Below are 13,896 nucleotides of genomic sequence, written 5' to 3' on the forward strand. Positions count from 1 at the left end.
CCCTCCCCGTGTCCTTGTATAAGCGGTCAGAAAGACCCTGTCTCCATAGAAGACAAAGCTTACGGGCTGCGGCTAATCCATACAAGCACGCTCAACGTCCATCGGTGGTGCATTGATAAGGTATAGAGATGCAGACTAGAATATTACTGACAACCCTTACCTATAGAAACTGATAAAAATGGAGCGTCCAAAAAGAACTTGAAGGTTTATTAATATTTTAATCGCAGGAAAATAGAAGAGAAAAAAATAACAACGAGACCAACTATATATATCTGTATATACATAAAATCTCATATGAAAAGCATCCGAGTCTGTCTTTTTATATCCAACTCCTCCTGCCAAGACCCTCGGCACTTGAATGTAGAAAAATTACACCCCCGTAACTGCGTCATATAACAAGAATATGCAGCTTACCAAATATATCATGAACCCAAGAACCCTTATTCACCGCAGAATTCCCCCCACCCCTCCACTCACCCCCAGGTTCACACATCCCCGATCTCTCCTCCCTGCCCTGCCCTGCCACACTCTGGCAGCTCCGGAGCGGGAACCTGCAGCAGAGCCCAGACCTCGGCGACCTCGCTCTCCTTGGCGGCTCTCGCGGTCTCCACCATCGTCATGTCTGGCGGTGGGCTGGAGAGTGAGAGATTGGATGGGGGGGGGGGGGGGGGGGGGCAGCGAGGCTGTAAAAGCCGCAGCGGAAAGAAAATAAGCTCCCGTCTGGTACTTTGCGCTTATCTGGCAAAGCGTGGCGGTGTGATGGAGACAATAAGCGCCGGTCATGGCCGGGCACTGACGGGGGTCTTGTGCTCCGTACGGCGAATCCTTGTGGGGAAGTCTGGCTCGGTAGCCCGACCATCAGGCCGTTGTGTGGATGCTTTATTCGTTGAGTGTTTTGCCGCCCCTGACGTCTCCTGGTAGGAATGGGAATGGGCAACATCGTGCTACTACCAACGTTCATAATGGGTTCATATGCTGTGTCACGTGTTACAAAGTTGCGTACATTGCCCAGTCGGCGGGCTCACTACGACTGCACTAATTCTTGAACGATCTTTTATTGGTTTTGCTTTGGGGGGCTTGCTTTTAGGTACTGACAGAGTATCATCCTTTTACTTGGAGTGCCGGGAATCACTTTAGCCATCCATCCTTCTCGAGTCAAGTAGATGCGAACAATGCGAATACTATGGTATTTTGCTTTATTAACTACGCTTGGATGTCGTAAATCCGTCCCTTGGTCCGACCGAGCTGTTGCATATTTACTAACTTTCCAGTCACAAAATAAAATAGAAACAAGGTGTGGATAGTGGGAAACATACAGATTTACTAAATCATCAAAACATCTCAAAATCCCATGAACAGTTCAGCTTTACTCCCCAGGGTTTTGTTAAGTCGATACTACAAAACAACAGGACGATTATTGGCCGGGAATAACCATGCATTGGATCTTTGGCATCCTCAGGCCATACGATACGGGCTTTCACAAAAATGTATTCATCCCGCTGCAAACGTATGCGAGACAGCACTATGAACTAAAATATCCTAGGGAGCTAAGCACCCTTTTCATCTCTAGGCCATGACCTTGGCAACCCAGCCAAAAGGAGCATGGGGTTTGATTCGTTTACGTGCCAGTCATCTTGACATCGTCACCACTGCCGCCATCAGTCGCGCGCATGAGATACGCCATCATAGACCATACAACCTTCATAGCAGCAACACGGTCATCGGCGAGAAACAAGTCGTACCACTGCGTGCGATAGACATTAAGCCCGCCCCAACTGTGAGCCTTGTCTCCGCCAGTAGAGCCCTTGTCCATAAAATTGTCAGGTGCCCCATCAAGCACCTCGAGCAGCCGCGTAGGCACACGAACGCGCAGGAAGGAGATGTGATGGAACAGGGCACTGACAACAAAAATGTCGTCAAAGTCCGCGCCAGGAATGCGACCAATGGGGCTGTACCGAGTCTTTGGATCCCACGCCGCCGCGGGTGGCCGTACCATGCGGTAGCTGTCGTAGATAGCCAGTGTTGTCCGACGGCTCTTTGTGCGGACCCGGGGCGTTAGATATGGCGTGGAGTGTATACTTTTGCGACCACTTGCTGATAGTGAGGGCGAAGATGATGGAGACGCGGCACGAATAACCGGCCCGGGAATCTTGCGGTTCGGGCCAGTTTCGCTGTTGAGATCAGAGCCAAGTCGAGCTGGCTCTTCTCCTGCGACTGTTGGCTTAGTTGGCTCAACTAGTGATGCTGCAAGCCTTGACCTCTCCTTACTGCTGCCACTGCTTCTCCGGTCGCCTCCCTCTACAGTTCCTATACTAGTCGACGTTGCTGAGCTCAGCTCAACCTCGCGTCCGATGGGACCACCTGTGCCGCCGCCCCAGCGTTTTTTCGTTGCCCACCAAGAATCCTTACCAATGCGTCTTTCAACGCGACCTTCCCGCGCTCGATGTTGTGCCGTGACTAGCGCAGCCACGATCTCACGAGCCAGGTCGACGACCGAGTCTGGGTGTGGAGACAGGTTCGAATTAATCGGATCACTAGGGGGGAATGTCGTAGTATGGCGAGCCGAGACGGCCGCTACCGGACCCTCGCAGAGCCCTTGACGGGCCGCCTCTCGGGTCCGAGGAGTGCGGAAAATGAAAGTGCAATCCGAAGAGAAGTAACTGCTTGGCCCGGGCAATGGCACTGCTTGCGACAAAGTCGCAACCTCCGGCATACTTGTTGACTTTGGGTCGCTGGTAGTGTCCGGGACTGGAGCCACCATGGATGGCGAGTTGAGATAAAGCCTGGGTTCGGTCCTTGGTCCTGTGACGCTGCATCCAAAGTCATAGGCCACAAGCTTCAGAAAAGAATTCGTCACGTTAATTCTATACTCTGGAGGCATCTGAGCTCCTGAACCGGTGCGAAAGAAAATGAGTTCCTCCGTAGCCTTTGCTTGTCCACTGCCTTCGGCCGGCGCGGTGGCAGTTGGATTCGCCACCTTTCCGGCGAGTACAGCTGAGGTATCGTCCCAATAGGTCGAGACGACCTCGAGGTTGCGGAAGAACTCGTACGAATTGCCCAATCGGGCCTGGGGCTGTCCGGGTTTAGGCTTCATGCGACGGACGGAACGATAAGCAGCCTCATTGGGGGTTGAGAGCTCCCTCATGCGGTCCTGGTAGATCTCTACACCGGGAGACATGTTGCCGTTGCATATGCGAACTCTTGTTGACTGATTTATGTCACAGGCCCGAGCATGATCCATGGCTTCCCAGTCGGTGAAATCTGGCAGCACCGAAGTATCCGGGATCAGCTCTTGAATTGCAACATTGGGCACCACGTTGACCCCGAGAGCCTCGAAATGCTTTTCGGAAACATCCGCAGGCCTGATGATAGTCCGTAGTAGCTTGACAAGCGGGACCTTGAGAGAGTCGATATGACCCTCATTATCATCGCATTGGTCTATATCTCGACCTTGGCGACCGCCAAAGCGCGGTAGGTAGCTCGGAAGGTTGACCGGGGTTGGCGGGGGCACATCTTTGGGTGGCTTTTGCGGAGCGGCAGCCGCTGCGTACGATGGCAGATGTCAGCAATGTATTTCCACGGTAGTTGTGTGGCGGTGCAACTAATAAAGCTAGAGAAAATGGTAGCTCTGTGGCTTGTTGGTTGTCGTGTAATTTACTGAAAGTGTGGTATGTACGTGCGTGTGCGTGTGTGTGTGTGTGTGTGTGTGTGTGTGTGTGGAGAGCAGCATAACCATCGAGAATCAACAATGGTTACGGTCGATCATACAAGAACGGACACCGGGAAAAGGGTGATCCGCGAGTAAAGAGTGCACAGTGGCAACAGACGAGGTCGGGGACAACAGGCTCGCACATTATCAAAGGGAATTATGGACAGTATGGAAACCGAAACAAATAGACATCTTGGCGCATTTTATCTTTCTTGTTCCTCTTCTGGTATGCCTGGCCCCATCTGCCCAACAATAGATACTTCGTGCGCAGGAACGAAATGTAGGCCAGCAAACATGGACTGTGCGGTAAAAGGCCCGGCAAGCCGATCCAAGACATGAAGGAACCACCAGTAAGGTGAACAAGACGAACTCGGCAGATTGTTATTATGGTGAAAGAGGGGCCGAGCGAACACGATCGGAGGCAGGGCAGGCCTTGGAGCGGGTGTATCAAAGGGGCTGCCTTTGTCTGGGGAAATACAACTGAGGCAGAGCATGCCCAATCCATGCACGCACACTATGAGTTTTGTTCTCAAAGGACGATTGCGCGAGCAGCATTAATAGCGACAATAAGAAATTGCTAGGGCAGGACAGTGAGAAAAAGAAGAAGAAAAAAAGAAGAAGAAAAAGAGTAAAAACGTAAAAGAAAAAGAAGAGAAATAAAGGTGTAGGGGAGGAGAAGAAAAAAGAAACGGCCGTATACACATCAGCAATCACTGACTGTCTGACTTCATTCCTCGCTTGAGACGGAGGCGACACACGCGCACTGGTGGATGGAATTGATAATGTTGTATGGCTCGCTCGAACCAAAGCAAGAAACATGGTTGAGACGGAAGATAGTAGCCCACTATTATTACTTCACTTACCAAAGTGCAACCCTCCAAACATGGTCTAAAGAAGTAAAAGAGGGCCTGGCTGGTTAAGTATCTCCTTGGCTGGCAGACATTGATACTGGTGGATGGATGAGCGTTGTTTGGGACTTGGGGGGTCAGAAACAATTCGATGACGATTCCAAAGTGCCCCGTTCAAGAGTGCGAACCAGACTCGGGTTTTGGCTGGCCAAGGATCCGTTCCAGGAGGGGCTCGATTGTCGGAAGTTTGTCGACAATGGGGTTAGAATAGACGACGACGTCGTCTGCGCTTCTCTCGTCGGGGGCTGGATCTGTCGTGCTTTGAGTCGTGGGTTGTCGTCTACCAAATCAACCTTTAAGCGGCTACCTAAGAAATCGAGTGGAGGTGGATGGAGGCCTTAGCGTGTGTCGCCTTGCTCGGCAGCGACCCCAAACCTGGCAAGTGCTACGCTTGCCTGCCGTACGCCTAGGACGGTACTGTCCCGACCGGGAGGGGTTGTTGGAGAGAAGTGGAGCCTCGGGAGGTCTGTTCGTGAATCTAGTGAAGTGCAACGCTCCGATTGCGTACTACCTTACGTACGGTACACGATTCAAATCTTTATAGAACAGTCGACATCAATCATGTCACCGTGGAATTCTTGCAAGGCCACGTCAAGTGCAATCAATGGCTTGTCAGCTTAGTATGTATCATTAAATTACAAAGCGTGCCAAATTCCCGACGGAGCAAAAGCTGCGAACCCGACTAGAACTAGTTCTAGAACTAGACCTAGAACTAGAGAGACTGAGCCCCGGACTGGGTAACCATCTTCACTACACAGGTAGGTAGCTTGGAAAGCATGGGCATCATAGCTACTGTAGCTATTTACCTTGGATATCACCTAGCCAGGAATTAACAGTATGTTTTTGTACATAGAAACCTAGCATAGTACGTACCTAGTAGTTGCCTACCTGAGCAGGTAGATTAAAATTACCCGAAGATAGTGGCCACATCTCCGTCGTTTTCCCCGTGGGTGGTGGATTCCGAAACAAAAACTGGACAGGATATCGTGAGTGGGTAGACCTAAAACGAGCACGTTTGATGATCGACCTTGGGCGCAAAGGCTTTCTCGGTCGCTGGCAGGAAACACCAAACATTGGGGTCCTAGATTAATTGAGTCTGAACTAGATCTAGGGCTGGACCAAACACGCAACAGAGGCACTTTGAACTAAGCCCTGCTTGCCACGAAAGCCAAGTTTTTTTTTTTTTTTTTTTTTTTCTTTTGTACGTCTTGTCTCTTGGTCTTGTGCGACACGCACGAAGGTGTGAAAATAAACGTATCCCTAAGTAAATAACCATATTCTTCCCAGTTGTTGATTTACCTGTATTTTAACGATCAGTTCTTATGGCATTGTAGTTCCTAAACATCATATTGGAAATACACTATATGGTTATCGAATACAGAAATTATTTGTATACACCACCTAGACCTGTACACGCTGCATACAAATGAGCCTGGATGATGCCTGGTATGTAGACAGCGACAGGTCTGCCCAGCGACTTCGAGCTGTCACGATCAAGACCCAAAATGGAGATAAAGAGCCGAGACAAGTGCGCGGGCGCCAAGTCTAGGGTCTCCATCTCTTGCAACAAATAGATACACACGAGATGCGCTGCCACGCATGTAGGACAAGGGCTGGTGGTGCTTGATAGGTCGTAGCTGACTAGCAGAGGTAGGCAGTGCACCCAGACCTTGAACCAAGAATCATGCAAATGTTTATGAGGGTGGGAAATGAATCACAGCGAACAAACCAGCGGACTCCGCCAAAGAAAAGTCCGATTGATGGCATCAACTCGAGTCGAGTGTCAAGATGAGCGGAGCAGCCGAGTCGTCTTGATGTGTAAAAAGGACCGTAGATGTCCTCGGAGTAAGGCCTAAATACCATCAATTTCCATCTCAACCCTACCAGAAAGCCAGCCGGCGACATATGGCCAAACATGCCTAAGACGCGATCCAAAAGACTGTGACATTCAGCGAGAACGAAAAGTGAGGGATTTGTATCTCTCTTCAATTTCAATTTGGCTCAGGCTGCATCGCCGTTTATGCTGTGTCTTTGTCGTCCAAAGTTGTGACACCAGTGCGAAAACTTACCTCCTAGCCAGGAGTATCACTACCTGATACTTCGTACATGAAGGTGTATAGTACCTAATTCGTGACATGAGATAATTGCCTTGGCTTGGCCCAGGAAGTTGGTTTGGCTCGAGACTAGGTCCAGTTTAGTGCAATAGTTTAGATCAGCGGATGTTGCCTATCGAACGAACCTGTACCGGTATTAGTTCAGGCTCATACTATTTGTAGCCTCTTTGTTTTGTGGAGGACCACCAACTACCATTTGACGATTTACAGTACATCATTGTACTCATAATTACTGGCCAATGAAAGTCAAATGCGCCGGTAGTAGGTTTATGCATCTTGATGGCAGCTGCATAATGTTCTAATTCTGTCCTGTTATGCAGCAGGATGCACCCCTTCCTCGTTGAGTAGACTGCATGCAAAAAAGGGGACGGGAACAACGGTTAGTTGCCAAGGAGCAAGCCAGTTCCATCAAGTGCCTCACGAATGCAGGCAGCCGGTGATTGATAATACCATTTACACCAAGTCATTTTGCACCCTATCCACTTTTCTGTCTTTGCTGTCTGGCATCATCCCTCGTCTCCAGGCTCTGTCCATGTCTGGTTGCCTACCCGCGGCGTGGCCGCATGGATAGATGGATACCGGGGGTGCTTGGATGCATAGAATCGTAGTGGGGATGACCCTTTTACGCAGTATTCCCCTCCATCTTCTCTTTTGCATCAGAGGCAAGGCGAAGCGGTCCGTCATCTGTTCTCTTGGCTTTCTGTTTAATGAAGAAGAGAGGACAAAATTTTCTGTTGGTTCAGGCTAAATGGCTAGACTGCAACGGGAGGAGGTGTTGATGACTGACATTCGCGATAGGCCGATGCATCTACAAATCATGACTCTAAGTGGGAAACATTGTGGGTTATGGAGACGCTAGTTAGTTAGGAATTGATTTGTGGTCGTTTTAGCCCGACTTGTGTTTTTTTCTCCCCCGGATCGGATGGCGGAATATAGAAGGAAAAGAAAACCAATAGAAGCAAGCCAGAAAAGACTAGCCTAGAATTGAACTCAACTAGAACTGGTCTAGATAGAGCAGGTGCAAAAAACAAAAAAAAAACAAAAAAAAACGTTTTCATTTTTTCTTCTTTCCCTCATATGTACTCCTCTTTTCAGCCCCCCCCCCCAGTCCCCGTTGTCAAGGCGAGGTGAAGGTAACCGACCCCAGGTGATGACCAGGAAAACCGTGGATCCCTTTCAAGTAGTAGAGTAATTAAAGCTCAATTTACTGCTGTACAGCGAGTGTTTTGTGCTTCGTATAACCACTTGCGATACGTTTAGTAGAGATTTGTACTATCTCACTTTGAACAAGCTGCAAAATACAGATCCAAGTTGAAGATGAGCACGTAACAGGGGATCCTTGGGGGTGCTTCAGATTTGTCGCAGGCCAGGGTCTTCCCGCTTGGAAGCCCCACCATCTCCATCCAATGCTACCCTCCAACAATCAGAAGGGAACCCGGAATATCCGAGTTTGGGAAAGCGCGGGCCGTCGTGCGGCTCTCCCATCCACAAACGACGTCGCCAAATCCCTGCAATAAGTCTTTTGTCGCTCCCATCAAACAAAAGATCACCACTCTTCTGCTACAGACCACACTGCGCCAAAGTCCGTGCGGAAGAGGGGGCCCATCGGAGAGAACATTGTTTGCGATACGCCTAGATTCACAGACTAACCACAAGCAGGAGAAGATGAGAGGAGAGCGAGGAGAAAGGTCCAACCGGTATGGTATCCTGGCCGTAAATGAACAGCGAGAACATCGTGTCGTTTATCAGCTGGGATCGAGTCAAGACCCGAAGAACTGGAGAGGTTTATGTGAGAGAAGACCACACAATCTCCACAAGGAAAAATTATACGTAGAGGTGATAAAGAGAAGAAAAAAAGATTACAGCCTAAAAAAAGGGCCTTCGACAGGAGAAGGCGGGGATGCCCTCCCCTTGCATTGCCTCCCCTTTCCCTACTCCATCACAGTACTGCCTGCCAGCCAGCCATCTGTCACAACCATGGCAGCACAACCCCAAGACAGGGGACAAGCCGTCGCCATCCACCCACCCATCCATCCATCAATCCAGCTAGCCAGTTGTTTTCTTCTTTTGGATCCATTCCCGGAGTCCGGCCGCCCAGTCGCACACTGTCTCTTGTTCCCACATACCTTCTGGGCCCTTGTCTTTGTCTCGACGGCTGACTGGCCTGGTCTCTCCCTCTCACACGCTTTTTTCGCCCTCCATCCTCATTCCGTTCGTCTTCCGAATCTTTTGACGGGTTTCCTTCATATCATCTGCATCAAAGCTTCCTGTTTTTAGTTTGGGGGGTTTTTGTTTTCTCTTCTGACCTTTAGCCGCTGGTCCGTTGCTCGGATCATTTTCTCTTCCTCACTCTGCCGGACGGAAACTTCTCTTTTACCGTCATTGTGCGCAGATCAGATCATCTTTCATGGTCTCTCCATGACCTCAGTGGCCCGTGAGGCCTCTTTCTCCTTCTCTTCTTTTCCCTCTTCTCCTTTTTGACCGAAATTTCTGTACATTTTTGTACATTTTTGTTTCCTTCTGCCAGGTTCGTTTCGCGCGGCGGCTGGAATCGCCTGGAAGCAACAACTCTTATCACACATTACCCACCGACAACAAGACGACAACATTTCATTTCTACCGATCGACACGCATTCGAACGCTCGACGACTCTTTTTTTTTGGTGTGGAGGAAGACGGATACGACTGGGGAGGTCACCGAAGGCAAAGGAAACTGGACCAGGAGGAAAAGAGGGAAACACCACTGACGGACTGCTGGTTGCCCGACAGCCAGCGGTCGCCTTGAAACGGCCTAATGTCAAACCCAAATTTGCCCCCGGGTGCCTTCTTCACCAACATCGGCGGGAAGAGGTGTACCGCGATTCCAAAGGCCAATGGTGGCAATAATGGGAACAATCGTGGGGGAAATCGGGGAGGGGGCAACAACAACAATAACAACACTGGGGGTCGGGCTTCAGCTGCGCCTTCGCGGACGCGGGCTAGGAATACGAGTGTTGCATCATTCAGTACGACGCGCTCTCCATCGTCACCACCCCCAGCTCAGACTACCCTCAGCACCACCACCACACCACCTCCTCCGCCTCCGCCACCTCCACCTCCCCCTCCCCCACCAGCGCCTACAGAAACACCGCCTTCGTCAACGCCGGAGCCGGCGCGGCCGACACCGCCGCCGGAGCTTCCTCCTCCCGCACTCGCGGCCCCTGCCCCCGCCCCTGCCTCGTCCTCGACCTCGTCCTCTGCACCTGCCGCGCCGCCAGCTGCTGCGCCCATAATCAATCCCCCTGCTGCTTCTTCTGCCGTACAACCAAATCCCGTCCTAGCCCAACCAATTCTTCAACAACCCGCTCCTGTTCAAGAAGGAGCAAACAATGGCGGCGATCGGGCTGGGACTGGGGGCGGGGCTACCACGCCACCGCCTGCAGTACAGAACCCTCCCCCGGCCGCAGCGCTGCCCGCGTCTGGCAGCCCACCAATAGCTAGTTTTTCTCTCATCGGGGACGGTGTCGGCAATTCCGCCGCATCACCTGCATTGCAACCACCGCAGCCTGCACAAAGCCCACAAGCTGATCTTAGAGACCCAGCAGCCACCGCCGCACCGCAGCAGCCGAGGCCGACATCTGCGCCTCCGGCAGACATAACAAGCACCCCAGCCGCGCCGGAAACCCCTCCCGTGCCCATAGCCGCCGAACCAACACCGTCCTCAGGCGCCGGTGCGACGCCGGCGATTACTACAATTGACACTGCCAAGCCCACAGATGGCGGTGCTACTAACTCTGGCAGCGGGACTGGCGCTGGTTCGGGCGCCGGCGCCGGCATCAGCAACAACAACCCGGCAGTGAGCGCAGTGCCAGCCAATAGCAACAATGGGGATGGTAGCAGGATGACCGTAGCGGTTGCCGGAGGCGTGGTTGGCGGTGTGATCCTGATCAGCCTGATCGCCTTCTTGATTTGGTTCTTCAGGAAGAGGCAGCTCAAGAAAAGGAGGAGCACGCTGCTGACCCCGTTGTCGACCGGTACGGGCCCGGGCTTCCCTGCCGAGAAGTCTTATGTTATCAATCGCGGCAGTATTGGCCCAACTCCTCGAACCGAGAAAATCAAGGCATCTGTTGTATATGGCCTTTCCAAGTTTAAGGACCGCGTCAATTCTCTTGTCTCACGCGGGAACGGTTCGAGTGGAGGCGTCAACATGAACCGTGGAAACTCGCAGTTCATGGAGAACACCAGCCCGACTCTCTCAAGATCGAACAGCAACGCCTCAAGACATGCACGTGGAGGCGTCAAGGGTTGGTGGGGAGGAGTGGCTGCGGCGGGCGTTTTCAAGCGAGACAAGAAGGATAATACCCGGGATCCGTTTGGCAGCGCTCAGGAAAAGAAGGCTCCAATGACTGCCGGGAACGTATCTGCGCAGCCAGACTTCCTCACTCTCCTGGGTATGGATGATCGTGAGCTTCAGCGTGAGGCGCAGAGGAAGAGGGCCAGCCGAAACGGCAGTGCCTCTTCCACCGACCACTTCCTTGGTAATCTAGGCCTAAGCTTCAATAACAGCAACGGCGGAGGCGACGACCCCTTTGCCGACTCGAATGCTCTGCCACATCAGAGTGCAAAGCCGGCGCCACTAAAACCGGGCGGCGGGGGCGGCAACAACGATCCTTTCTCCGACGCCAACCAGATACCCGCAGCAGCCGCCACAAAGCCGTCCACATACGTTGAGAACGTCCGTAGTTCGCGTGGCTCGTCCATCGGAAGGCTGGACAGCTTCTACCAGCGCGAGTCTGTTAACAGCGTAGACAGCTTCGAGACGAGACGCAACAAGTTCCGATCCGACCCCTTCGACCTTGAACGGCCAGAGCTCCTAGGTCGCAGCCCAGGCAGCGCCGCCGGCACTCTCGGCAGCGACTACCCACGGCTCAGCAGCACCACGTCGGGAAGCGCCATCAAACCACCTCGGTCGGTTCACCAGAGATCTGAGAGCTTCACGTCAAAGTACTCGAGCGGCGTGAGCATGGGTGACTGGAGCGACCCGGGTCCAGACATTGGTCCGGGCAGCAGTCGCCAGGACCTGCCTGGAATGCTCAGGGGAGAATCGCCCACACAAGGCATCATCAATTCAAGGCGATCTCCCAGCAATGCCAGCAGTAATGGCGTTGGCAAGGCTATGTGAGTTGGGCCGACTCTAAGCAAACTACAATGCTTAGATGATGGAGGCCATCGTTACATCACCCAATGTACGAGGTTCGGAGATACGGATTAGTTTCTTGTTGATTGTCCTTTTTTTATGGCTGCAATTCAGCCACTTTAGAACTTGGTATGGGAGGATTGTTTTTTTATCCCCCATATCATTTTCTTCTTGTAACATTGTTAAAGTCGCTCTTTATCACTTCTGCCTACCAAATCTTGCCCAAGTCATCACGCCACAGCCCGGCCACATAGTTCCCAGCAACCAAGTTTAACAGCATATAACGGTAACGCATTACATCCATTGTTTCTTTCATATCAAAGAAACGCATATGGCTAGCTCATACCAGCCCAAGCGAAGCATCACTCACCACAAAATCACCAAAATCAAAAGCTGTCTTTCTATGGATGTCTTTGTAGGGGGTTTCGTGTCCCCCATAAAGGCCGTGGTCCTATCATCAATTCATAATCTGGTGCGCTAGTAGAGGGCAACTTGTTTTGTTCCTCGTCCTTGTTTTTTTATTTTTTTTATCTTGTCTATTCTTTTTTTCGTCTTTTGTTTTCAGCCTTATGCTTTCATCGTGAAGCTATGAACAAAATGGGAAGAGGAAATTTATTTGTATTGGGATGCCGGGAAATGTGGATGAGATACATGTCTGTGTACATAAAGAAAAGATATACCCCTACGACGATGGGCTGACGCTCGCTATTTATTTTTTTTGACTACATATGATACAAAATGTGTTTTTCCTTGTTGCTCGCTGGTCTTTTCCCATGATATATTACTACGTATCAGACATAACAAAAGATTGGGTAATGTTGGAAGAGATATGCCCACCTACCTATTCTGGGTGCAGACCATCGCACAACCTCATCTGAAAATTTTGGGGCCACTCTGTTATAGGAGAGAAATGGCATCGGTAGTTTCTGTCAACCCAAGCCATGAGAGGGCCTTCATACTGCTCCCAGGACCGATATTTCACGCCAGAATTCGACGAGCCTGGTCTATCATCTTGCTTGACACGGAGACGTCCAACTCTTCCCACACTGCACACCACATATGTTCATCGCAGAGGACATGCGATTACTTTCTATCAGGGGCTTTGTCATGAGCATCGTCTACCCAGTCATCGGCTGGTCCAAAAGAAGGGTTCACCATAAATGGGTTACGAGAAGGACACTGGGCTCTAGGCGGAGGAGCATCTGCTAGACGACATTGCAGCCTGGTTACTTGCGGGAACGAGACTGACGGGTGCTCTTGGACTGCTGTGTAAAAGCCGACCACTTATGGCCATGGTGACCGCCAATTACATACAGCCGAGTTCCATGCTGTTCAAGTGATCCTCCTAGAGATCACACTGTAATAGGCACCGCTGACAATAGGAATGAAGGTCATCGGAGATTTTTCACCAAGATCCATGTATAGCTTCTGCCTCGAACTCCTCAAGGTACGCAAGTAGCCGAAACGCCACGCCTTCGTCACACAGCCACCTTCTTGTGACTCCTGGAGAAAAAAAATGTACACCTTGGTTATGCACTGTTCGAAATTTTTGAGAATTAGCAAAATTGGAGATTGACTAAAGGCAAACAACCGGATAAACGGATAAAGCTCTGCTGTGTCTTCTGCATTACTTTTTTCTTCCTTTTTTCGGTTAAATCTTCCCACGATCAGTGAAACAGGATATCATTGGGGAGAAGCATCCGCGAATTTCGACTTCTCTGACGGTGCGTTAAAAGTACCAGTGTATTCGGGTTTCTCGTATTCATGAGGGGTATCTCCTAGGTAGGTATATATAAAACATGGATTGTATAGCTGTTACGAATCTGCCCTTCATTCAGGCTTAGTACGTTTATGGTTATGTGGATCTCTGCTGACGAACGAAAAGAGAAAATCAACGTTATTTTCCTGCCGGTCTCATCGTTGCACTTACATCAACAAATCTCTCAACAGCAGCAGGACTGATTACTACAGAGCCCCCCCCCCCCCCCCC

At 50.9% G+C, this 13,896-nt stretch overlaps 3 protein-coding genes across 3 annotated transcripts; 1 reads left to right on the top strand and 2 right to left on the bottom strand.

Moving 5' to 3' along the window:
* Nucleotides 1-290: 290 nt before the first annotated feature.
* Nucleotides 291-783, bottom strand: MGG_17076 (uncharacterized protein; the record flags this gene model as incomplete). Its single annotated transcript, XM_003716322.1, has 2 exons — nucleotides 291-383; nucleotides 478-783. The coding sequence occupies 2 exons, from the start codon at nucleotides 781-783 to the stop codon at nucleotides 291-293; spliced, it is 399 nt and encodes a 132-aa protein (XP_003716370.1).
* A 685-nt stretch (nucleotides 784-1,468) lies between these two features.
* Nucleotides 1,469-4,961, bottom strand: MGG_03546 (uncharacterized protein). The gene is made up of 2 exons (XM_003716323.1): nucleotides 4,573-4,961; nucleotides 1,469-3,543 (listed from the first exon to the last, which is right to left on the bottom strand). The coding sequence occupies exons 1-2, from the start codon at nucleotides 4,592-4,594 to the stop codon at nucleotides 1,619-1,621; spliced, it is 1,947 nt and encodes a 648-aa protein (XP_003716371.1). The 5' UTR covers nucleotides 4,595-4,961; the 3' UTR covers nucleotides 1,469-1,618.
* A 3,276-nt stretch (nucleotides 4,962-8,237) lies between these two features.
* MGG_03545 (uncharacterized protein) lies at nucleotides 8,238-12,471 on the top strand. Its single transcript, XM_003716324.1, has one exon. The coding sequence runs from the start codon at nucleotides 9,525-9,527 to the stop codon at nucleotides 11,889-11,891; it is 2,367 nt and encodes a 788-aa protein (XP_003716372.1). The 5' UTR covers nucleotides 8,238-9,524; the 3' UTR covers nucleotides 11,892-12,471.
* The last annotated feature ends 1,425 nt before the right edge of the window (nucleotides 12,472-13,896 follow it).

This window comes from Pyricularia oryzae, chromosome 4 (assembly GCF_000002495.2).
Source record: "Pyricularia oryzae 70-15 chromosome 4, whole genome shotgun sequence".
Lineage (NCBI taxonomy): Eukaryota > Fungi > Ascomycota > Sordariomycetes > Magnaporthales > Pyriculariaceae > Pyricularia > Pyricularia oryzae.